Below are 26,951 nucleotides of genomic sequence, written 5' to 3'. Positions count from 1 at the left end.
CCTTCCAAACAATGAATTTACTCAATTAAAATCATGGTCTTGTGGACTGATTTCAGTATTTAGCAGTACCTATATGTCTGAAAAACCATTTTCAAAGAATCAAATGTGTAAATCTCATGACAGATCAACATCAACGTGCTAATATTTGCAATCATTTTTGATGATAGAGAACAGTAACTTTGAACCTCATTTAAATGTTATCTCCCCACCCAAAAAAAAATAGTTCCATTCTTTTAAGTGATAGATCTGTGTTACAAAAAATAATTTAACTCAATTATTATCGTATTGAATTTTGTCAATAAAGATTTGTGGAAATCTGTTTACTTTTTTGTTTTATTTTTATTTTTTTTACTTTTTTGTTTTAAAAAGTGCTGACTTAGTTTTGCCTTTTGGCCCATAATGCCTAAAATATTTAACTGTCTGGCCCTTTTAGAAAAAGTTTGCTGACTTCTGGATTAAGGGATAAATATTTGGCTTGGTCTTATATAACTATAGATGTCTATTCTCTTTAAAGATGTTAGCAGGCTTTCCCCCCCCATTAGTAATGTCTGCTAGCACATTAAAAACTATTAAAAAAATATAGTACAATTTTTGTATAAGTTTGTATTTGTATTTTTACATAAATAATATACTTTGATTTGATTTTTCAGATATTTGCTACCCCAGAACATAAATGAAGAAATAATAATTTTATCTATAAATTTAATTGAATTAAGAATAATTATTTAAATTCTATTTGATAAAATGTATAGGCCTTTTTAAATTTTTTTTTTTTAATTTAATTTTATTTTATTTATTTATGATAGGCACACAGTGAGAGAGAGAGAGAGAGGCAGAGACACAGGCAGAGGGAGAAGCAGGCTCCATGCACCGGGAGCCTGACGTGGGATTCGATCCCGAGTCTCCAGGATCGCGCCCTGGGCCAAAGGCAGGCGCTAAACCGCTGCGCCACCCAGGGATCCCCCTTTTTAAATTTTGAAAGGTGTTTTATTCTATATAAAGTCAGTTTTTTCTCTACTTGTAACATATAGGCAACAATATGAAATATATATGTATAAAGTTTGAGATAATTTTTATCTGTACATGTCAGTAAAAAATTCTAAAAGTTTTCATGTGGATGCTTAATGTATATCATTTGGCATACTATTTTTAAGATATCTAATCTTAATACCTGATTTAGCTTTGATTTATTAATTAAATCTTTTTTTTCTAGATGAAGCACTGGATGATTTAAAATCCCAGAAGAAAAAAATAGTAAGTTAACTTATTTAAAATTAATTTACATAGGACAAATATATTGAGAACTGAATAAGTAATGTTTGTCTGTTTAAGTAATGACGATCCAAGTAACAAATATGCTTTTAGATAGTGTTTTAATGATGAAGCTAAATTCTGAATATTTTTGCTAGTTAATAATGATGGGAAAAGTAGTTATGGACTTTTTTGAATTTGAGAATCTATGCAATTGTAAGTCAGAAGCAAGTAAATAACCATATTGGAGGACTCAATGAGGCACATGGGTAAAAAATGGGTATCCAGATTATTAGGATTGAAAAAGTATCAAACATCTACTTATGTCCCTTCTCAGGTTTTCTGGACAGAATAAGGCTAAGTAATTAGGTTAGGAGAGAGAGAGAATCAAAAAGATTGGTTGTAAAAGTCAAGTTTTACATGAAAAGAGTAAAGAAAGGGTGAAAGAATTTTTTTCTTTCATTTTCTATAAGCAGCTCTGATCACATGGGTATCTCTTATGGAGCCAGTTATATGTGTTCTTAAGATGTTTTTTTTTTTTTTAATTTTATTTATTTTTGATAGTCATAGAGAGAGAGAGAGAGAGAGAGAGGCAGAGACATAGGCAGAGGGAGAAGCAGGCTCCATGCACCGGGAGCCCGATGTGGGATTTGATCCCGGGTCTCGAGGATCGCGCCCTGGGCCAAAGGCAGGCGCCAAACCGCTACGCCACCCAGGGATCCCCTTAAGATATTTGGAAAGGGGGCCAAGCATAAGAGAAGAAGGGCCCTAGATATTTAGAGGATGATATATCATACTCACTAAGCGAATTGAACTTGGTGTTTGAGTTAAATTTACATTTTTTTAATATAATTATTTTTGAAGTATGAAAATGGTAATTGATAGCAAGGGCATGTTATGTAGAAACTTATTTAATAAAATTTAATCAGATGCATATGACCAATGTATTTTAGTGTAACATGTAATAAGTAACAATTATATATGAAACTAATAAAAATTATGAAATTTAAGATTAATGTTAAAAGTTGTTCTGTGAGGGTGCCTGGCTGGCTTGGTCAGTAGAACTGACTCTTGATCTTGGGGTTGTGAGTTCAACCCCCACATTGGACCTAGAGCTTACTTAAAAAAAAAAAAATGTTTTGTGAAATGGTAATAAAGACACTGGTCTTGAGGACTTAAGTACTTGAAAAGTATAGAACTTTAATCCCGAAATGATTTCTTACTTGTTTGAGCTTCTTCAGTGTTCAGTGAGTTATTTATCAACATTGCATTGACATTTTTCATGGCTCTGAAACATGGAAATATTATATCTTACTATATTTCTTGCATTCTGTACATCATATAACAGCCAGAAATTCAAAGTGAGGAAATACCAATGGTTCTCAGTAATATAGAAGTTGTGATGTGATTGGTTTGGTTTGCTGATGTGATAAAAGGAAGAGCTGATAGAGGTGGTTGGAGCCAAGCTCCACTTTGTACCAAAATGGAGAATTTTTTATTAAAGTAGAAAATACAGGGAGGAAGACAAAGAAAAAAGAAGGAAATTAAAAAAATTTTAAGTGATGAGAAGCTGACCAAATGTCAGTTCAATTATATCACTAGAAAGCGAATCTTGGAGAGCAGGTGATTGGGCAAAAACTTAATAGAGTAACAGAGCAGACTTGGAAAACTCTGAAAAGACAAGCCGAACAATCTGCTTCTTTAATAGCCTTTGAAGGAATCACGACATAAAGATGCTTCATCTGGGCCTAACAGTCGGAAAATTCAGTTCAGGTGTCAACACATGTCTATATTTAAATGGTTCAAGAGGTGTCAATATTACAGAATAGTTTAGTATGTCATATTTCTTGCAGTATAATTAAAGAAAAAATAAATTGGTTGCTCCAACTCATTTTATTAATTAGGGAACACAATTTGCTTTGACTTGATTGTTGTTAGTTATAATACTGTTGCTACTGGGAACTAGTCCCTGGCCTTTATTACTCAGTCTCTTAACAGAGCTGCTTTGTTTGAGTTGCTTTATACTTTCTTTACACTTTGTTTAGAACAATAGGTGTTAAGGGTGAGTTAGTAAGGAGCACAATGCTTGTTTATGATTGTGCTGATAATGAGAGGAAAAAGAAGGGGCACTCTGATCTTGTTCATTGATATTTCATTTTAAACTCCACATTTTTTAGCTTTAAAAATACTTTTATTATTGAAATGCGTCTAAGAAAATAACTGTCAGTCTAAAATTGTCCAATTCCTATCCCTCCTCTTTCTTTTTAAAAATTTTTATTTATTTATTAGAGAGAGTGAGAGAGATCACCGAGAGAGGGGTAGAGGGAGAAACAGACTCCCCCACTGAGCAGAGAACCCTATCAGGGGCTCAATCCCAGGACCCTGAGATCATGAGCTGAGCTGAAGGCAGATGCTTAACTGACCAAGCCACCCAGGCACTCCTACCGCTCTCTTTCAATAATAAAATGAATACAAATTATATTTATTACATGACATTTTATGAAAGGTCGTTTCCTTAGGGATCTATCTTTATTTTGAAAAGGTTTGCAATATGATTTGTGTAAGTGTAATGTGTAAGAATGAACATGAGTTATCAATTGATTAAAAAATTAAATTATTTTAGGAAAATTGGTATCTTGACAATGTTTTAAATTTAAGAACTTAATGTAAGTATTATTAAAATAAAGCTAAGAATTAATCTTTAATTAATCTTAAAAACTCCCAAGTCTAGATGTGTATATTTTGCTACTAAAACAAACATTCAGTTTTTTAAAATTACTGTTTAATAGATAATCCCTTTGCATCCATGAGCATTTCAAGAAAACAGTTCAAAATCGGATCCATCAGAACACGAGTTTAAATTTAAGTGGCTTCATGAAAATGCTGTACTTTGTCAAGCATAGTATTTCTTATTTTTTAAAGATTTTATTAATTTTTTTTTAGAGAGAGAGAAACTGCGCTCATGCATGCATGAGTGGGGGTGGGATGGGGAGTGGCAGACTAGCAGAGTGGGAGGGAGGAAAAGGAAGGGGAGAGAATCTCCAGCAGGCTCCAGAGGCGGGCTGGATCTCACAACCCTGAGATCATGACATGAGCAGAAACCAAGAGTCAGTCCCTCAACTGACTATGGCACCCTTAAGGAGAGTATTTTGTGTGGTAATTCCTTTCTGGCATTTCTCGGGAAATTCATGTTTTTCTAAATTCTGAAGGGCACCTAGGTGGCTCACTGGTTGAGCATCTGCCTTTAGCTCAGGCCGTGATCCTGGGGTCCTGAGATCCAATCTCCGCATTGGGCTCCCTGCAGGGAGCCTGATTCTCCCTCTGCCTATGTCTCTGCCTTTCTCTGTGTGTCTCGTGAATAAGTAAATCAAATCCATCAGTCAATCAATCAATCCTGAGAAAGTCAGTTGATATTAGAACACGGGAGGAAATGTTATAATTCTGAGTATTATAGCTTAACAATTAACTACAAAATGTTACTGGTTCAAACGAATCTATTAACGCTGGTTGAAGGAAAGAGCAGGAAATGCTGACATTCTGAGCTCTAGGTTAATATGGACATTTGTGGGAGAAGGACAGGAGCATGTAGTAGAGAAATCTTACAATCTAATTAATCTGTCTTGCTTTTGTGGCCATATTATGTTTTATGGGCCCTGTCTCTTGTTAATGGTGAAATTTTTTTGCAAATAAGTAATAATAAGCTTATACTCATGGTATGTTTTATGTATAATCCTGTTAATGACATTACATGAAATAAATTTTGGAAGCAAAAAAGTCCTTAAATTAGCAAGTTCAGCATGTAATTCTGTGTAGTGCTGTTCACCTCACGAGAAGTTTCAAATGTTATATTTTTATATTACCCAATAATGTTTGCTGCCATTTTCTAGTATTTGAATATTCACTCTAGGCTCTAGATCTTTGTAAATACTTTAACAGAAGAAATGCAGAGAGAAAAGATGGGACTATTATTGTGGAATACTGCTGTATGAAATCAGAAAATGATATAAAATCTGAACTAGTAAAAACAGTATTGATTTCAGCAGTAGAACCAAAATCAGGGTAAGCAGACAGATTTTCATCATTGTAAAAAGATGAGTTTAAATAATGCAACATGTACCCTAATGCTCTGAGTTGAATATGCTTTGGGGCACACTCCTAATAATTTGACCGAAGTTAATATATAACAAAATAAATTTTTCTACATCTAGAGTTTTTGTCATGAAGCAAAGATGAAGAATATTGGATAGAACAATTGATGCTTTGTGTGTTTTAAAATTTTAAGAATGATAATTTAAATATTAAATATTTGTACGATTACCTTTTAAAATTAAATTTTTTTTCTGACATTTGTGTTAATGTTCCCTTCTTTTAGTGTCCATGATGGAATGTCTTAATCAAGTAGAAATAATTTTTACATGTTATTGAAATATATAATCTTGACAAAATATTGATTCATAATGTGATTATTTTGTTTTTTAAATAAAAAGCTCAGAAACTTTTAGTATAACGTATCACAGAAGAACAGTTCATTCGTTGTTATATCATTCATTACTATTTAACATATAAAAATATTATGAAAAACAGTAACGTGTTTTAGGGGATTCTGAGTATCAAATTTTCATTCATTAATATGTTGGGTATTTGGAAACACTGCTGTTTTCAGACCCATTCTGAATAATCTGAGTGTATTAAATAAAGATTATGTGTTATTGTATTAGGTACTATTGTAGATTCTTTCTCTTACATTATTATATTTAAGTGCCTAACAGTGCTATGAAGAAAATATTAGTGTATTTGCTTTACAAAAAGAGAAACTGAGGCCACTGAAATTGCTCAAAATCTTTTTAAGTAATTAAGAATGGGGATGTGCTTTGAACCTAGATTTTTTTTTTCTGACTTCAGAGTTTCAAGTTTTTTTTTTTTTTTTTTTTTTTTTTATACTATCAGAATGTCTCTATTTGAAACAAGTTAGTCACTTAAAATGTATGGATGGATACATGTGTGTTAAGCTATTAAGTGAAAAATTTTTGTTAGAAAAGGAGAATAGTTTACATCTTTTAGTGCTTTAGTTTATTGAAGATACTTTACATGAACAAAGATATAAACATAAATATTTGCTGAATGATGTACCAGGTATTACATTCATTTGATGAAGTGGCATTTTGATTTTGAGTTTTGTGTGTTGTTTCAAAGATCACAGTTGTATCTAATCTTTTTAAGCCTAGCAGTCCTCTTCATCTAGAACTGTGCTGTCCACATCAGTAGCCAAAAGCCCCATCCATGTATCTTTTGAATTACATTGTTTAAAATGGAATAAAACTACAATTCCATTCCTCAGTTGCATAAGCAACATTTGTTATATATGGCATAGTGGTTACTGTATTAAGAACATATAAACCATTTCCATCATTATGTAAAGTTCTATTGCTAAACATTGACCTGAAACATCAAAAATTAATTTGTAGAGATCAGGGGTGTAGTTCATTGATATTCCATGTAGATTATGTTGATTTAGGGATATATGGTATCATGTCCTCTTTCTATCTTGATTTCCAGTTTTTTCTCAACTCTAAAGTGAACTGCAAACCTTTCCTTTACATCAGAACATTAAACCTGTTTGTTTAGAGAATTTATCATAATTTTGAAATAATTAGGAAAATGTTTTAGTTTCACTAAACCAAGGTTAATAAATCATTCATCTAAGTACTTAGCTTCTTAAATGTTGAATTGAGTTTTTAATGAGGAATCCATTAACTATGATTGGGTAGCATATTTTTAACTGTATTCTTAACTTGGTAAATGTGCTCTGTGTTGTGTTCTAAAATAAATGACCTTTGGAATAAATATGACATTTAATGAATCTAAGTGGCTGTCAGTGGTCACTGAGAAGGAAAAGGTCCCATTCCAATTTTTGCAAAGCATTTTCTTCTATACATTAGCTATTTGTCATAATATGACTGCCTTGTACTAAAATTAAATTTTTTCTGATATTGGGCCATAACTGCTAAAATGATACTTTACTAGTTATTGCTTTTTAAATTAAACCCTGTATTTAGCCATAGAGTGACTTGTGTGTATTGTAAATAAAATGCTGTAACAATGAACTGTTTTAATTACAGTCCCTAGTGTGAGTATAGAACTCAGTAAAATTTTTACTTAAATTCTTACTGTGTTTTTTTCCCTCTAAAGTTGTTTGAATCTAAGTAAAAAAGGGGGAGCTTCAGCTTTTAAAGTCATTTGTTCAAATTCCATGGCTGTTCTCCCAGCTAGTGAGTTTTCACTGCATTTGCAGCAAGCTAATTGCTTCTGCTAATAAATAATCTAAAATCGATGCTGACAGCAGTTAATTGGCACAGAGATTTTATTTTGTAAAGCTCTTGGCTAACGACCTTCTTTAAATTAATAGCATTAAGTGCTATGAGGAAATAAATCTGAGGAATTGCCTGTCATTTGCTTGTCATGTCTAATAACTTCCAATAATGATGGCTGATAGATTTTTGCACATTCCATTATTGAAGTTGGTGCATGTAATTATTCTCCTCATTATATGTAAACAATTAGCAGTATTTGGTATTTCCTTGCAGTAAAGCTGTTAAATACAAGTAACATATTAGGGGTTAGAAGCCATTTTAAAATCTGGATTTTAATTATTTGAATGTAGGAAGTATTTGATGCTGTCTGGATATATTATATGCTGTTTATTTTAACCATTGTACTTGAACACTTTTGGAATAGGACTTATAAAAATAAGTAGTGTGTATGTTTTCAAGTGTGACAATTTATGGAAATTTTTGTTTGTAGCTTGAAGAAGTCATGGAAAAAGAAACTTATAAAACGGCTAAATTAATTCTTGAAAGGTTTGATCCGGACTCAAAAAAAGCAAAGGTAAGACTGTTATATCAGTGCTATTTATAAATAGTGCATTGTAGTAGGTCACTGTAATAACATTATTCTAATTGACAGGAGTTTGAGCCGCCATCTGCTGGAGCAGCTGTAACTGCAAGACCTGGACAAGGTAAATAACTTTGTAGAAACTGCTGCTGCTGTTGGAAAGATCCATATTTATCCAAGTGAGTTCAAAAGTGTGATAGAGGTGTGTAAAAACTTATGTAGAATGCTTTTATGTTAATTTATATTTGGTAATATGAGTTATGACTTGGAGTGGATGGCAATAAGTTCATTTCATTTTGATTTTTCAGGAATATGTTGATAAGTAAAAGATATTATCCATTGAGATTAAATATATAATTGGTTTTAAGCTTTTGAAATTAAAATAATTTCAACAGTATTTTATAAGTTTTTTTCCCCTGTTCAAATAAGGATCTTTTAGAATACCTTATGAAAATTCTTATGGGGCACCTCAGTGGCTCAGTCAGTTAAGTAGGATTTGGTTTATAAAAATATAAGCCTGATGTTTTGATGAGTGTAAAAGTTTACATATGATTAAAATAAATTAGGCATAGATACTTGCACTGAACTCCTGCCTTCATAGCCGATTTAAGTTTTTTTTACAATTTATACTACTTTTTAGTAATTTTTAAAAGAGTGTTTGGTCTATAGGCCAGGTTTCTATCATTTTTACAGTATTTTGTATAACTGGCACTAACTTTTCAAAAATACTTTTTAAATAACTTTAGGAAATAATATTTTTTAAATGTGACATTTTGTGGAAAGCAGTTGCTGTTACTTAAAAAAATCTGTTATTTCAGTAAAAAAAAGAAAAGTATGACCTCTTTACTGACATTCTTAAGTACTTATTAATATTTAGGCAACATCATTTCCTTGAAGAATTTAAATTCATTTTTCCTTCGAAGCTTTTGAAATCCAAATACATTTTTTCCTTCTGATGTCGTATTGTAGTTATAGAAAAACCATTGCTGGTCTCTCTGCTCTTGATCCCTGTGGCATTGCTTTTGGATATCCTTTTAGGGAGAATTAACTCTTAGCTATACCATAAATGAGCTATTCGTTTAAAAGAACGTGTTAAATAATTCTTAAGTGTAAATGCCATGGGGAATACAGAGATGAATATAATATGGTTTTTGACCTTAAGCTTATAAGCTTTTTTTTTCTTTAAAAAATATTTCTTCTGACATGAGAGACTCCTAAGTCTGGGAAACGAACAAGGGGTAGTGGAAGGGGAAGTGAGTGGGGGGAGGGGGTGACTGGATTATGGGCATTGAGGGGGGCACTTGATGGGATGAGCACTGGGTGTAATACTATATATTGGCAAATCAAACTCCAATAAAAAATATACAAAAAAATTTCTTCTGGAGTGTCCTATTCTAGTATTACTAGTTCTTCTAGGTCTGTAGTAATTAATTGCTGTTTGGAATTTTTTCCTTATTTTAAAAAATTCTAAACTATATCTCAACTTCATTCTCCTTTTTGAGAGTTATAATTGAGTTTTGTTGTTTATCTTTTCAGATCTCTTCTAGGTTCCTTTCATTTTGTAGGTGACTTAGTCATACATTCTACTAATGTTTAAGTTCTGCATTCCTGTGAGTTTAGTCAAATATTTATGTCTTTGCTTGAACCATTGTTCATTCTTTCCTTCCTTCCCCTCTTTCTCTTCTCTCCCTCTCTTTTCCTTTTTTTCTTGTGTTTTACTTGTTTCTGAACTGAAATAGAAAGGGGAAAAAAGGTACTAAATATATATATATGTGTGTGTATATGTATATATATATGTATCTCATGCAAGAAAGCTAGTAAAAATTATATATGTTCTTATTTTAATAACTCTCTTGCTTGATTGCTGAACCAGAACTGTGAATCATGTGTAGAAGATATCTTTTATTTTTTTATTATGTAGTGTTAATGATATATTACATTGATATTGATTATAAAATTTGAAAATAGTATTCATCGATTTGCTTAAGTTTATTACTAAAAGGAGTATAATATGTACTGGAGATAATACTAACCTGACCATCTCTTCTTTTTTAATAAGGTTAATCTTTTAGAATATTTTTAGATTTACAGAAAAATTGCAAAGCTAGTACAAAGAATTCCCATATAACCTTGTACCAAGTATCCTCTGTTACCATCTTACATTAACATTTGCTAAAATTAATGAACCAATATTGATTCACTGTTATTAACTTAAAGTCCAGTTTATTCAGATTTCCTTAGGTTTTTTTTTTTTTTCCTTTTAAGATTGATTGATTGATTCATTCATTCAATCATTCATGAGAGACACACAGATAGAGACAGAGACATAAGCAGAGGGAGAAGCAGGCTCCCTGCCGGGAGCTGGATGTGGGACTCGATCATAGGACCCCAGGATCATGACCGGGGCCAAAGGCAGATGCTCAACCACTGAGCCACCCAGGCACCCATTTCCATAGTTTTTTTTTTTTTTTCTTTAATTTTGTGTCCTTTTTCTGCTTCAGTATCTCATCCAGGACACCATCTTACATTTAGTTGACATGTCTTCTTAGACTTTTTTGGCTGTGCCAGTTTCCCAGACTCCTTGTTTTTCATTGATCTTGACAGTGTAGTCCTGACTCCTTTTTAAATAATTTTTTCTTCTTAAATTCTTTTTAAAGAATTTTTAATTGGTGGGTGCTTAGTCTTAGAAAATCCGTGTTATCATTTAGTATGAAGGACTAAAAACATAAAAGTAGATATATGTGTATATATACATATTTACATTTAATAAAATGATATGGTGCTTAGGTGCATAGCATTTATTCTAGTTCTGGAGGAATCATAGACTGAGAGATGGGAAAGCTTTGTCCTTAGTAAATAAAGAAATTTGGGGCACCTGTGTGGCTTAGTTGGTTAAGCATCTGACTCTTGGTCTCAGCTTGGGTCTTGATTTCAGGGTTCTGAGTTCAAGCTCTGTGTTGGGCTCCATGCCAAGCTTTTAAAAAAAGTAATAGTTTGGATTTAATGAAAAAAGGTATTTGCCAGTGGAATTTTCTGAATAGATTCTATAGAATAAAGAAATTGAGATATTTGGGGTTGGTAAGAAATTACATTTCTTTTCAAAGTTTAATTGGCATGCAGGAATAAATCTGACTTCTGTGTACTAATCTCGGATTTGTTTTTTGTTTTTTTTTCTGTTTTTTTCAATAAATGTTTACTTAAGTGTGTGCTCTCTGTAGGCATTGTTTTAGGCCCTAGGAACATAGTAGGGAACAAAACAGACAAAAAACTTTGTATGTGTGCATGCATGTGTGTGTGTGTGTGAGAGAGAAATATATATATATATATATATATATATATATATATTAGAAATAACATATATATATATATATATATGTTAGAGGAAGTAAATAACGGTGAATAGGGTGTGCCTTGAGTAAGGGTGGGTTGAAATTTTAAATAAGGTTTATCAGGGAAGGCCACATCAATGTAAGTTGACATTTGATTAAAGATATGAAAGAAGTGAGGGAATGAGCCATGCAAATATCTGAAGGGGAGAACATTGTAGACAGAAGAATCGGCAAGTGCAAAGACTGAGTAGAGAGCATACCCAGATTGCTCTGGAAATAACAAGACCAGTATGGCTGCACTGGATTGAACAAAGGGAGATACTAGTAGAAGGGGCAGTAAGAGAGGAAAGAAAGGATCATACCTTGTACGGCCTTATGGAATGTAGACCATTTTAAGAATTTCAGTTTTCACTTTTTAAAAATTTTTGTTTTTTGTTTTGAGCAGAAGATTGACATGAGCTGTATTATGTTTTAATTGGAAGGTTAGGGATGCCTGGGTGGCTCAGTGGTTGAGTATCTGCCTTCGGCTCAGGGCATGATCCTGGAATCCTGGGATTGAGTGCCACATTGAGCTCCCTGCATGGAGCCTGCTTCTCCCTTTGCCTGTGTCTCCGCCTCTCTCTCTCTGTGTCTCTCATGAATAAATAAGTAAAATCTCAAATAAAATAATCGGAAGGTTACTTTGTTGAGGCTGTAAAGGGAGCAACGGTAGAAGCAGGGAGACTACTTGGGAACCTACTCTAGTAGTCTAGGAAAGCATTGATGTTGGCTTGGACCTTGGTTCAGTAACAGTGGAAGTGGTTTAAGAAGCAGTCAGATTCTGCATATATTTTGAAGTTAGAACCCAAAAGATTTCCTGATGGGTTGGATATGGGGTAGGAGAAGGAAGGATCAGAGAACATAGGATTTTGGCCTGAGTAATTAGGAAGATGGAGTTGCCATTTACTAAGATGTTAGAAATTGCAAGAGGAGCACTTTTTGGGGAAAAGGGAAGGTTTGAGGTGATATGAAGAACTGGGTTTGATTTTGGCCATGTACATTTGAGATGCCAGACATTCAAGTAGAGATTTTAAGGAAGCAATAGAATATATGTCTGGCAAACAGGAAATATCTAGGTTGAAGATATAAATCTGGGTATCATCAATATGTAGATGGTATCAAAACTGTGAGACTATTTGAGATTACCAAAGATGTAGATGTGGAGAAAAAAGAGAAAAGGACCAAGCCTGCCCTGGGGCACTCTAACCTTAAGATGTCAGGAATAATGAGAAACCATAAAGAGACACTGAGAAGTGGTCAGAGGAAACCCAGGAGAATGTGGAGTCCTGAATGCTAACTAAAGAAAGTGTTTCAAGGTGTGATCACTGTGAGAAATACTGCTACGTAAGTTGAGAGTTGAGAATTGAACATTGATTTTTAACAATGTTGAGGCCCATAGTGACCTTGAAAATAATAGTTTTGGTGGAGGAATGAGGGCAAGAGCCTGATTAGAGTGGGCTTAAGAAAATAGGGAAGTAGAAAAGTTGGAGACAGAAGAGACTCTTGAATAAGAGGGAGTAGAAAAATGGGTAGCTAGACAGGGAAGCATTATGTGTATGTGAGTGAACATGCTGTATGAAAGAAATAACATGTTTGTATGCTACTGGGAGTGGCCTAGCGGACACAGAATAATTGATGATGGAGAGAGTGGACGTAATTGATGGAAAACTGTCCATGAGGAGGCAAGAAGGGATGGGATTTGGTGTACAAGTGTGGAAGTTAGCTTTTGATGGGGCTGTGCATAGTTTGTCAATAGTAAGGAGTGAAGACAGAGAACATGGACAGATACAGGTAATTGGTGGGAATTGTCTTTTGGTTGTATTTATATTCTTAATGAGAGTGAGAATGGGGAAGATCTTGTTGGGGGCCTGAGGAGAATGCATAAAATAAATCTCTAGGGATGTGAGAGAGCAAATGGATTAGGAAAATGTAGGAATGCCAGGGGATGCTAATGCCCACTTAAAGTTAACAGTCATAAATTTGGAATGCCCAGAGGGTTCAATTAGTTAAGCATCCAACTTTTGGTTTCAGCTCACATCTTAATCTCGAGGTCATGAGTTCAAGCCCCACACTGGGCTCCACGCTGGGCATGGAGCCTACTTAAAAGTAAGCAAATAAATTAAAATTGACAGTCATCAATTTAAAATATGATTGTGCATGTTTTCTAGTTGTGTTTAGCTGTATGGGTACAGCTATGAAGTAGGAAGAGAGTTGGTTTTAACCAGGGTTGGGGTTTTACCTAATGGATTAAATAAAATGGTTAAGGTGCACAGGAAGTGAAAAGTGTTTGCAAGGTAGTGATTATAACAATGTATATAGAATCTAAGATGATCATGAGGGAAATAAGGACATGAGTGGAAGATGATGGACAAAGATGTTGGTAGTATTAATATAGAAGTCTGCAAACTACAAGATCCGTTTTATATAGCTCTTGACCTTAGAATTGGTTTTACATTTTTAAAGTGTTCCAAGAAAATTAGAAGAATAAAAATATGCAAGAGAAACTGTATCTCGTCTGCAAAGCCTAAAATATTTACTGTGTAACCCTTTATAAAAAAAGTTTGCTGACTCCTTTAATAACTAATTGATTAAAGATCCTCTTGGAGTTGAAAGAATAATAGAGGAATTAATCTGGAAAGATAACTGTTTTCAGAGTGGGATGCTTGAACTTGGAAAGGCTGCAGTTATCCTTAATGGCAAGGTCCTAGAATTGGGTTATGACTATAAATCCTTAACAGACTTCCCTATTTGTTTCAAAAGGAAGCTACATATGCATTCTTTTTTACCTTTGTACATAACCCTGCATCTCTACTAATGAAATTAACAAAAGAAAAGTCAATTGTATCCTGCCACAGCTAAATTTGAAATCAATAAGTCCTGCAGAAAATTTTAATGGCTCTAGAAAATGGATTATAGCTTCTTAAGTAGGTTTTTAGAGTTTACTCACTTGTGTTCCATGGTATATTTGGAAGATTAAAGTAGAAATCACTAATCTTTTTGATCTTGACAGCAAAGGGAATCATACTCCATATTTTGCTGTTTTTTGGGATGTAGGTTTGATTAAGAAAATATGGAAAACACTTGTAAAACAGTAAGCTCATTTTTGGGTGTTCTTAAATGTCATATCTATACTGTTAAAATCATCTGTTGTATAACAAACCACCCCAAAGCTTAGTGGCTTAGAACAATATTAATTTGTTTTGCTTATGAATTTGCAGTGTTGGCAAGGTTTGGCAGAGACTGCTTATCTCTGCCTCACATCTGTTGGAGCTGGAAGATCTACTACCAAGATAGCTTACACACATGGCTGACAAGTTGGTGCTAGCACTTAGTTACTCTCCACATAGACTTCTCTCATGGGGTCACTTGGTCTTGCTCCACCATGGTGTCTGAGTTCTAAGAGCAAGAAGCCCAAGCAACAGTAGTTGGAAAACTGAGGCTCCTACATTTTCTTGGTCAAACAGTAACAGAGCACAGCTTCAAGGGAGAAGACATAGACATCCTCCCAACCCCATTTGATGGGAGGCAAATCAAAGAATTTTAGACCTGTATTATAAAACTGCTACATGTACCTTAATACAGAAACAAAGGTGTTTAGATCCCCATCCATTTTTCAATATTCATCTTAAATACCACCATTACTCTGAACCCTTCCTTCATTCCATCGCTGACTTTAATCGCTCTATGCTTGGACCCTCCATGGTACTTTGTTGGCTTCCTTTTTTTATGGCACTTACCTGGTGTTTCATGATTTTGTTTTATCTTTGCTTGCCACCTCTATATGCAACTCTGCATTCCATTCATTAGTGCTTTGCTCATAGTGGTTACCTAATAAATGTGTTGACTTGAAGAAAATAAAACTTTTTTTAGAATGAATTAATTTTGTTAAATGTCGTAAAGTAGTAATTTACCAAATGGGACCTTGGTGAACTGCAAGGTGTAGGTTGTTTAAAACTGAAAGAGATAGGAGGCAGTTAAAGTAGAAATAAATCATGAAGGTGATGAAAAATGTAAATGTTGAGATAAAGAACTATAAAGCAAAACATATTCTTTTTTTTTAATTGAAGTATAATTGACATACAACATTAAATTAGTTTTAGGCAAGCAACGTAGTGATTTGACAATTGTATGCATTATAAAAGACTCTCCAAGCTAAGTGTGGTTACCATCTGTCACCATACAAAGTTATTGCAATATTGTTGACTATATTCCCTATGGTATACTTTTCATCCCAGTGACTTATTTGTTTTCTATTTGTAAATTTGTGTCTCTTAATCCCCTTCACCTATTTTACCCATCCCTCTATTCTAGCCCCCTTTATGGCAACCACCACTTTGTTCTCTGTATTTATGAGTCTTTTTTATTTTGGGTTTTCTTTTTTTTTGTTTTTTGTTTTTTTTTGTTTTTTTTTAGATTCCACATATAAGTGAAACCATATGGTAACTTGTCTTTTTCCATCTAACTTATTTCACTTAGTATAATACCCTCTAGGTCCATCCATGTTGTTGCAAAGGGCAAGATCTCATCCCTTTTGATGGCTGAGTAATATTCCGTTGTATGTATATGTGTGTGGGGGGGTTTATCTATTTATCTATATCACATATTGATTCATTCATCTGTTGATGGACACAGGTTTCTTTTATATCTTGTCTACTGTGAGTAATGATACATTGAACATAAGGATGCATATAACTTTTCAGAAAATTGGTGTGTTTGTTTTTTTCCTAGTAAATACTCAGAAGTGGACGTTGTGTGGTATTTCTGCTTTTATTTTTTTGAGGAACTTCCATACTGTTTTCCATAGTGACTGAACCAATTTACATTCCTACCAACAGTTTTCTAGGGTTCCCTTTCTTCCACATCCTTGCCAACACTTGTTATTTCTTGTCTTTGATACTAGCCATTTTGACTAGTGTGAGGTGATCTCTCATTGTGGTGTTGATATTCATTTCCCTGATAATAAGCGATAGTGAGTTTCTTTTCATGTGTCTCTTGGCCATCTGTATGTCTTCTTTGGAAAAGCATCTACTCAGGTCCTCTGCCCATTTTTAATTTGGATTATTTGTTTATGAATAATATAAGCAAAATGTATTCTTAATTTAAAAAATAGGACAACACAAGAGTAAACTAAAGGCTGGCAAGTGGTATATATGACTAGCATATTTTCTGCTCGAAGGTGGCTTGTTTTTTATGGTCTGAAGTTAGGCTGAAATGTAGTAGGCAACACAAATTAAGCTGATTAACAATCTTAATTCTAGCTGCAGCCTTAATTTCCTTTGCATGTAGCATAACATTTATAGGCTCTGAGTATGAGGATGTGGACATGTTTGGGAGCCCACTACACCATCTAAGTAGGTAGTTGGAAATTTGATATTGAAATGCAAGAGGAAAGAATTTATTTCATGGATGTTTATTAAGTTCATATTCTATGCTGGTTACTTGCCAAATCTTGGGGCTACAAAGATGCAGTTTTTCTTTAGGAGATCTTGGTTCAAAAGAGTACACACATGTAAATAATATTAACACACTAAGGACGACAATGAAGGTAGGCACAAATCATAATGCATTATAAATTCTAGTAGCAATTTGCTTTGAGAACACGTTGGGAAAGGACTCTTCAGGTCTACTTCACATGCAAAGATAAGAAGAGAGAAACCAGGTGGTACTCTGAGGGACTGCATATAGTGCTATCTGCCTGAACAAGGGAGTGTTTATGTGAGGGAGGGTAATTTTGCATGCAACATTATGGAGTTTGGGACTTTATCTTATATGCAACATGAAAAGCCACTAGACTTTGCATTTTAGAAATAACACTTTTTTTTTTTTTTTTGATAATATGGAGAATGGATTGGAGAGAGCAAGGCTGAGGACAGCAGATTGATTAGGATATTATCTAATCCAAAAAAAGAAATAAAGGCTGGCACTACATAAAATTGTGGCAAAGGAGTCGAAAAAGGAGTGATTTAACAGATAATTAAGATTTAAGAGTAGAATGACAAGATTTGATGACAATTAGATTTGGATAGTGGAGAGTGGGAGGTGTAGGTGTACATGATATCTAGATGTAGATATGCAGATATCTACATCTAGATATCATATAGGTTTTTGGCAACTGGTTAGATGTTAGTGTTTTCAGCAAGATAAGAAACATAAGAATTGGAGTGGTAAGTTTATATAGAAGATAATAGATTTGCTTGTGGATTTGTTGAGTCAAGTGACATCCAGGTGGTATGGTTTATAGGTAATTGATTATTTTATACGAAGATCAGGAAAAAGGTTAAGGTTATAGGTACAGATTAAGAATCATTGGGATGTATAGATGATAGTTCTTTTTTTTTTTTTTTTAAAGATTTTATTTATTCATGATAGACATAGAGAGAGAGAGAGGCAGAGACACAGGCAGAGAGAGAAGCAGGCTCCATGCCGGGAGCCCGACGCGGGACTCGATCCCAGGACTCCAGGATCGCGCCCTGGGCCAAAGGCAGGCACTAAACCTCTGAGCCACCCAGGGATCCCCTAGATGATAATTCTTTAAACCATGGAATTGAGTGAAATTGCCCAGGAAAAGAAAATAGAGTAAGGTTTATGGCCAAACCCCAGGGAACATTGAGATTTAAGGATAGGAGAAAGGAGGAACCCAGGAGAAAGACAGAAGAAATGCTTAGACTTGAAAGCAGAACTAAACTAGCATCTAGAAAGTTGAAGTGTAGTAGGGATGGCATCTGCTGTCATGGTCTACAAAGGGTCAAGTAGAAGACAAATGAGGTCATCAAATCTGAGGTTGAACAGAGTTGAGGACATTGTTATAATAACTGGGATTTGTGTCCTATGTCCATCTCTTATTTACTGTGAGACTTTTGGCAAGTTATTTAGCTTCTGAGCTTTGGTTTCTTTTGAAAACTGATGGTAGAAGTTACCTCAGAGTTGGTCTAAATATTGGATGACATTAGTAAACTCACATTAAATGTCTGTTATAGTTCCTAGCAGATAATAAGGATTTCATAAAGAGTAGCTATAACATTAGTGGTAACCAAAACAATGGTGCCTTCAGCAGTAAGTGATACTATGGTAGCTAAGAAGGAGGACGAGAAACAAATTGTGTTAAGTTGAGGAGTGAAATGTTGGGGAAGTTTTTTCTTTCTTTCTTTTTCTCTCTCTCTGTTTCCTTCTTTCTTTCTTTCCTCCCCAAGGCTTTGCCTCTATGAGAGGGAAGAGGTTATGGAGTCATTTTGATACTAAAAAGCCATCCACCTATTGAGAAAATTTACTTAGGGAAGTAGGGCAGAGGCTGAATTTAAAGTAGCTTATTATGAATAGGATACGTAGAAGATTATACAGTGAATAAAGACCTTCAAAAAATTTTTAAAAGTAAAAAGATGCAAGATGCATAGTCTTTATTATTTTGATTATTTAAAGGAATCATATAAATTTATACAATTGAGACCAGAATTTATATGAATTTAAAAATAGAAACTCTCCTGAAGGTATCTCATGCCTCTTTTACCTACATTTAATAATCACTTATAAAGAGCCAAATACACCCTAAATTTAAGAATCTCCACATTTGTATATGTGAATCATTCAAAGACTTTTGCTTGATGCTTTTTCTTATGAGGCTTAGAGCTGGACATAATGTTGAGAAAAACTTTGACCAATACTAGGGAAAATATGAGGATTGTCTTTGTAGTTTTGCCAACACTCTTTAAAGAAATTTGAAACCCAGAGTGGATAAAAGACTTTAGTTTGGGGATCCCTGGGTGGCGCAGCGGTTTAGCACCTGCCTTTGGCACAGGGCGCGATCCTGGAGACCCAGGATCGAATCCCACGTCGGGCTCCCGGTGCATGGAGCCTGCTTCTCCCTCTGCCTATGTCTCTGCCTCTCTCTCTATCTCTGTGACTATCATAAATAAATAAAAATTAAAAAAAAAAAAGACTTTAGTTTGCATAAGGAACTGGTGGTATCTGCTAGGATGAAAATCCAAGTCTTCTAACTGTAGTGTACTATTCTTCCCACTACAGCTTAATACCAAAATGAAGACAAAACCCTCTTCAAGTAAACAGTTGGTATTTAAAAATCCAGTATATCAAGAGAATTATTTGTATTATAGAACATTTGTCTCAAGAATTATTTTAGAGCAAGCTAGAGTTAATGGATTTAAGTTTTTGCATAAATTGTGAATTTACACTAGTAAGCTCACAAATATGTTTAGGAAAACATTTAATTGTACATTAATATCTACATTTTATTTTAATTTTTGCTTTAGAAATTCTAGATTGCTTAGCTTTTGATTTATTGTAATCTCTGGCCTTTAGTTGAATACTATTTCTAGTAGGTTTTATTAAGTACTTGGTAAGTACCTGTGCTTTGGTTAAACCCTTTTTGTTGCTTATCTTATTAAATCTTTATAACAACTGTAAGAAGTAAGTATTCCTATTATAAGGAAGCTGAACTGAGACTTGTTATCAATTCAGAAAAGGCTGCATGCACATCTAATAAACAGAGTGGAGCTGAAATTTAAATCAATAGAGCTTCATCCCAGAGTCTGCTTTTTTTCTTTGTAGTTTCAAGTTTTTATTTAAATACCCGTTAACATATAGTGTAATATTAGTTTCATGTGTAGAGTTTAGTGATTCATCACTTACAACATCCTGTGCTCATCACAAGTGCCCTCCTTAATCCCCATCACCCATCCCCCCATCTCCCTCCATCAACCCTTAGTTCTCTATAGTTAAGAGCCTGTTTTATGGATTGCCTCTTTTTTTCTCCATGTTCATCTGTTTTGTTTCTTAAATTCCACATGTGAGTGAAATCATATGGTATTTTTCTTTCTCTGACTGACTGACTTCAGGCAGAGTCTATGCTTTTTAACAACTATCTTGTTTTATCATTATTTTAACTGACTGAGCCACCCAGGCGCCATTTTATTATTATTTTAAACTTTGTTTATTGTAATATAGAAGTTTTTAAAAATCTCATTTAGATTCTATTTTGTTCATTTTGAATTTAAAAATATAGATATGTACTCATACGTGGTGTGATTTTTTATTGAATCAGTGACTGATCACTGATAAGGATTTTGAAAAATCCTCTAGTTCAAGAATTGAACTTATGGAAAACTTCTTATGATTCTTTACCAGATTGATGTTAAATGCTTGGTAGATCTTTTTTTGTGGGATGGTATTTTACATTTAAATGCAGGAAATGTTAAATATAACCAATATAATACTTTGTTGAATACCAGAAACTTTTTAGAGTAATACAAAGCATTCGTGAATGACAAGTAACTAAAAGTAGAGAAATCTTAGATGTTTTATTTTATTTATTTATTGGTTTTTTAAATCTTAGATATTTTAAATTGAGACTACCAGAATATTTCATAACACAACACCTTACCAAATATAGATTTGATGTTGTTGCTAGCTATTTTCATCTGTTGATATTGTAATTTTGTTACCTGCTTTTCCTTTGAAAATGATGAAACTTCCTTTCCTCATCCTTATATAATTTTCTCCTTTTTTCTGCCTAAATTTATTTATTTATATTTTTAAAGATTTTATTTATTTATTTATTTATTTATTTATTTATTTATTTATTTATTTATTTTCATGGAAAAGATTTTATTTATTTATTCATGAAAGAGACAGAGACATATGCAGAGGGATGCTCCATGCAGGGAGCCCGATGTGGGACTTGATCCCGGGACTCTAGGATCACTTCCTGAGCCGAAGGCAGATGTGCTCAACCGCTGAGCCACCTGGGCATCCTATTTTCTGTCTAAATATAGATTTAGAAATTATTAAGCCAAATCTCTTTTACAGAATGCTAGATGTGGTGTCCTTTGTTAGCCTAGCTAGTTATAGACCTCAGCTTTTAGTAGTTCATGAGTGATGTATGTTAAAATGGTACTTGAGTTAATTGTTGCAAAGTAGATGCACATTCAGAGGAAGCAGTTTCAAGTCTGTTTTTAAGAAGTAAAAGAGTAATAACTACTTTTAATACAGTCTGATAATGTTAAACTTTTGTTTATCTGGAAGAAAAATGTCATTTTTTAAAGTTATGTTTTACCTGAAAATTGGCTAAAAAATGATTTATAGTATTTGATATCTTGTTTTGTAAAAATTAATTTAAATGACCAATCTTAATATAATTACATTGATCTTAATACCTTTTGCAGCATTTTAAAAATTTAAATTCAATTAGCCAGCATATAGTACATCATTAGTTTCAGATCCAGTGTTCAATAATTCATCATTTGTATATAATATCCAGTGCTCATCACATCAGTGCTCCACACCCAATGTGGGGCTTCAACTCCCAATTCTGAGATTGAGTTGCATGCTTTACCAACTCAAGCCAGCCAGGCACCCCTCAATACCTTTTGCAGCATTTCATGGCTTTCCCTGTGTGTAACCAACCACCTTTTGAGATGTTCCTTGTGAGTAAAAGATAAGTAACCAGCTAATTTGCAGGAGATATTAGGTTACAATTAGTCCAGGTAAAATCTGAAAATTTCTAAATAAACTGCATGGAAAATAGCAAGATACAAAGACAGTTCCAGTTATATAATGATGATCTGCTTTTAATTTATTATTTCAGTGGCCAGGTTAGAGACAATTAAAACGCAGAGGAAAATTACTTGGTTTCAGTAATTACAGTTCACTAACGGGTCATTTGAAAATACTTTGTGTGAAAACAGTGTCATCTGAAATATTATGCATTTGATAAATGTGGGCTATCGATACAGATATCATTTAATCCTTATAACAATTCTGTGAATTAATATTATTATCCTAAATTTGCAGATAAAGAAAAGAGGTTTAGTGAAGTTAACCCATCTGAGGTCAAATAATGCTATAAGTTACAGCCAAGATTCTAAAGAAGTTTCTGCTAGATTGTAATGAACTGAAACCTGATGCTAGAGGTGTACTTTTAGTTCCAATGAACTCTTCATGAAAATCTTAGCTGTCAAATGGAGTCCAAATTTAAAATATTTTGCTTCTGGAAGTATGCATTTTTACCAGTCATGCCAATTAAAATTTAATTTCTTGAGTTTCCGCCTACTGTTTGAGGATTTGTGATAATTTAAGGTGATACGTAGAATTAAAAAGCTATAAGCACTTCTTTACTTGAGATCTTACCATCAACATTCAAGTAAGATATTGGTGGTAAGGGGAAATGATAGCATTACATTTGTGTTATGGAGTTAGGAGATCATGAAACTTTCTGTAAAGGGCAAGATAGTAAATATAGTAAATGGCTCTGACAGCCATGATCTCTTGCAAATGCTCAGCTTTTCTAAAAGAGCTATAGACAATATGTAAACAAAAGAGCATTGTGTTTTAAATAAAACTACAAAAAGGGGCAGGAGCCTGATTTGGCACATTTACCAGCCCCTGTTAGAGAAAATCTTGTAATTTCTGCAACTAAAAGATAAGATTTATTTATGATGATAACTGTTTATACAGAGAGGAAGTTTTCCTTTATTGAATGTATTGGGGAAAAAAAATTATCAAAGAGACAGTAATAGTATAAAGGAGATTAGGAGTAGTTCCTAATAGTAAAGAGTACTTTTGCAGCATTTCTGTGACTACTTAGATTAAGTACTTCATAAATCATTTGATAATTCCAGAATATACTTACTCACTCATTATCTTGAAAAAACAAGTCTGCCATTTTCATCAGTTTTCACTAATTCTGATAAACTTACTTTCCTTTATCATAAATTAGGAAGAATTAATGTAAAAAGACAGGACACATAATTGGGTGATTATTTTATTTGTATTTATTTTGAAAAGTGATATCTGTAGATAGACTTAAATCAAGGATTTTGTCTAAATATATGCAGTTGGAAATGTAGGGTCAGAAATGGAGTAAGTACCCTGTAATAGTTCTCAGTGTACATTTTATAAATTTCTTATTACAAGAAGTTTTGACCCTACAGATGCTTTCTGGTGCCACAAAACTTTATTAAATGTGAGTCATTTTGTGGTATTGGCTAATATGGATATTAAATAAAAAATGCTCTTTTTAATTGTTATTCTCAGAGATTCGTCAGCGAACTGCAGTTCAGAGAAACCTTTCTCCAACACCAGCAAGCTCTAGCCAGGGCCCTCCTCCGCAAGTTCCAGTATCTCCTGGACCACCAAAGGACAGTTCAGCCCCTGGTGGACCCCCTGAAAGAACTGTTACTCCAGCCCTATCATCAAATGTGTTACCAAGACGTCTTGGATCCCCTGCTACTTCAGTGCCTGGAATGGGTAAACAGAGCACTTAATGTTATTTACAGTTTATATTGTTTTCTCTGGTTACCAATAAAACGGGCCATTTTCAGGCAGTATGGAAATGGCATTTCATTTGGAAATAGCAGAGCAGTTATCTGATTAAGCAGGAGTTCCATATTCAATTAGCCATAACTCTTTACAGCTGGCACCTTGTGATACTGAAACCTATTTCTTGAGCTCATTTAACTGTTATGGCTTCTTTGTTTAAATGGCAATAAAACTTTGTAGTAGTCCATAGTCAACAGTATAGCATATCTTTTTATATTCAGCTTTAGAATGGCTCCAGATTTATATAAAATGGGATAGAAGAGAACACTTTTGGAATATATTCATGCTTTTTGCTAAACTCTTCACATATATTTTTATTTATTTTATTTTTATTTTTTTCCACATATATTTTTAAACATGACAACATATTCCAGGAAGACTATTTCTGCATTGTGGTGTATAATACTATTATTGTTAATATGGGCTGGTAGATTTTTTCTTTTATTAAGCCATTGAACCTTAGTATTTTCTGACAGGTACTTTAGCATCAAGTTCTATTAAATTAACATATTGCCTTTTCTATTTCATTTCTTTGGATTCTCTTTTTCAATGTGGTAGATCTCTAGGGGAAGACCCCGTTTGTGGAGTATAATAGATTATATTACCCTGCAGCTTTCTTTTGGACTGTGATGGAACACCCACAGTGAAGTCTACTGCTTCAGCAGATTACATTATTTTGTGTAAATTTCCATGTCAGATTCTTGAATATGATAATAAATTATTTATCTTATCTTAGGATATTTAATTCTAATTTAAATCACTTTGGTAATTCATGACTAATTACTAACATATAATTTATAATGATTTTGAGGCTAGTCAGTGGTTGATATCAGGTATTCAGGGCACTTATACAAATAAAGGCAATCTAAATGTTATTATGACACTAGTTTTTTTCCCTCCTTTTCTTTCAAAAAAAAAAGGGGAACATTAGATTTTAGGAAACTAGAAAACTGATAATTTATAAACAAATGAAAGCTGGCTACAAATGAAATGTATATAAATCATAACTTTAAGGTAGTTATTGAAAAAATACTTCTAAAATTGACATAAAACGATATCATTTAAGGAAGCCATATAGTTTGTGAAGTTGAGAAAAATTAAATTGAGAATTGTCTGTTTTACTTGATTGATTTGAGATACTTGTGATTTATAAAGTTCTTAGTTTAATGAAAGAACTTTTTTGTGAGAATGCATGAATTATATACATTTGTGTATCTAAATTTTAAGAAAATAAAAGTTTAGCAACTTGTATAAAGTAATAAAAATTGTATTGCACATATAAGAATAGGGTTATAGAGGGAACAATAGTCTAAATTTCATGATTATGTAAATAAAACATATTTTGCTTAAGTTTTTAATTCACTTTCCATGTAGAAGACTATTTAAGTTGTGCATTGCCAAAAATATGAATGAGTTAAATGATTTCTTATAGAGAAGATTAATAATTCATTTTTTCATTATGCCATATTTGTGGAAGAGAATCAATTTAATGTGTATTACCACAGGGCTCCCATATGTTTGAAAATTAATAACCAGCAGGTACTTGATAATTTGCCAAGCTGTGTAAAAATGACCAGTATTCCTACAATGATTGCTCTTGATGTTTGTATTAATTGCTGTTATCTATAACAGCATAAATATGAAGATGTTTTATTTTAAAAGTTATTAGTATGTACAGCATTTAAGATATTTTTATGAAATCTGTTGTTTTATGTATCCAGATTCCTTTATGGACATACTCATTTTAAACATATAGAAGTAAAATATTCCAGCAAAAGTTAATTTGACCTAAATGCTTTCAAGATACTATTTGGCATACTTATTCAAGTTGAAAATTTGATACTGAGAGATGACATTTAACGTCTGTAATCAAATTTATGTTTTGATCATAAATGATCGAATATTGTTAATACAAGTAAGCCAATAACTTATCTGATGAAATCTGATGAATGTTCTTGATTTGTTACACTAAGAACTTCTTCTAGAACCTAAATTTCATTTGTTAATTGCTACAATTTTGACATCATTTGCCCTTTTTCAGATAGTAACAACCTTTAGGTTTGTGACCATTTACAAAGCAAATCTCTTTATTAGCCTTTAAAATATTAATACAGTATTGCTACTCTAAAGCTATTCTTTAATACTTTATAGTTTTTGTCACAATCATTTTGAAAACCTTGTATCCTTATACTGCAAGGCTTATTTCAGCAAGGCCTCATTTTGTTGCAGTCTTCTATGAGGTCTCCATGTGAACCTTCATTGCTGTCTATCTTATGCTTATGTTCATCCTGCCTTGCTTTACAAAGGCAAACATCACTTATTTTATTATCTCACTTTCTTTTCAATGCTGCCTTCTGTGTTGTCTCTTCATTCAGAGTATATCCTACAAACAGTTCTCACAATTCATAACTTTTTATTTTTGTTATTGATGTTTTTATATAATGTAAGTCATTAATTAAAACTAGATTATTCTTCCACTCTCCATTTGTTTCTTCTGATACTGCTGTGTTTATATAATAAACACAGTTTTTTATATAATATTATATAAAACAGTGTTTTATATAATAAAACACAGTATATCTGTTTAGATCTTCAGTTTTTCTCAGCAACATTTTGTAGTGTGCAGTATACAGGTTTTGCACTTTTTTTTTGGATAAATGTATATGTAATTATTTCCAATTTTTGAGCCTAAACGGCTCAAAATGGCTTTGTTTTACTACCTACAGTTGTTCATTGCTAATATACATAGAAATGCAGTTGATTTTTGTATATTGGCCTTCTATGATCTTGCTACGCTTATTAGTTTTATTTTTTTTTTAAGATTTTATTTATTTATTCGGGAGAGGCAGAGGGAGAAGCAGGGTCCCCTCAGGGAGCCCAATGTGGGACTTGATCCTATGACCCCAGGATCACTACCTGAGCCAAAGGCAGATGTTTTCCCACTGAGCCACCCAGGTGCCCCCTAGTTTTATGAGTTTTTTAATAGATTCGATAGTATTTTCCATAGGGTATCAACATTGTGAATAAAGATAATTCTCCTTTTCTAATCTGGGTTCCTTTTATTTCTTATTCTTGCTTATTATACAAGCTAGAACCTTTGGTACAATGTTG

The 26,951-nt window shown here is 33.2% G+C and overlaps 1 protein-coding gene across 2 annotated transcripts in view; it reads left to right on the top strand.

The window, feature by feature from the left end:
* Nucleotides 1-26,951, top strand: part of LNPK (lunapark, ER junction formation factor) — a 78,170-nt gene that overhangs the window by 33,993 nt on the left and 17,226 nt on the right. For both annotated transcript variants that reach the window (XM_041721687.1, XM_041721688.1), the window contains exons 6-9: nt 1,214-1,254; nt 8,053-8,136; nt 8,215-8,266; nt 23,556-23,768. In XM_041721687.1, the coding sequence (XP_041577621.1) occupies nt 1,214-1,254; nt 8,053-8,136; nt 8,215-8,266; nt 23,556-23,768 (390 nt within the window). The remainder of the gene's footprint in view (nt 1-1,213; nt 1,255-8,052; nt 8,137-8,214; nt 8,267-23,555; nt 23,769-26,951) is intronic.

The sequence above is a fragment of the Vulpes lagopus genome, chromosome 11 (assembly GCF_018345385.1).
Source record: "Vulpes lagopus strain Blue_001 chromosome 11, ASM1834538v1, whole genome shotgun sequence".
NCBI classification, from domain to species: domain Eukaryota; kingdom Metazoa; phylum Chordata; class Mammalia; order Carnivora; family Canidae; genus Vulpes; species Vulpes lagopus.
Note: the sequence above shows the minus strand (reverse complement) of the source record. Positions and strands in the feature narration are given on the sequence as shown.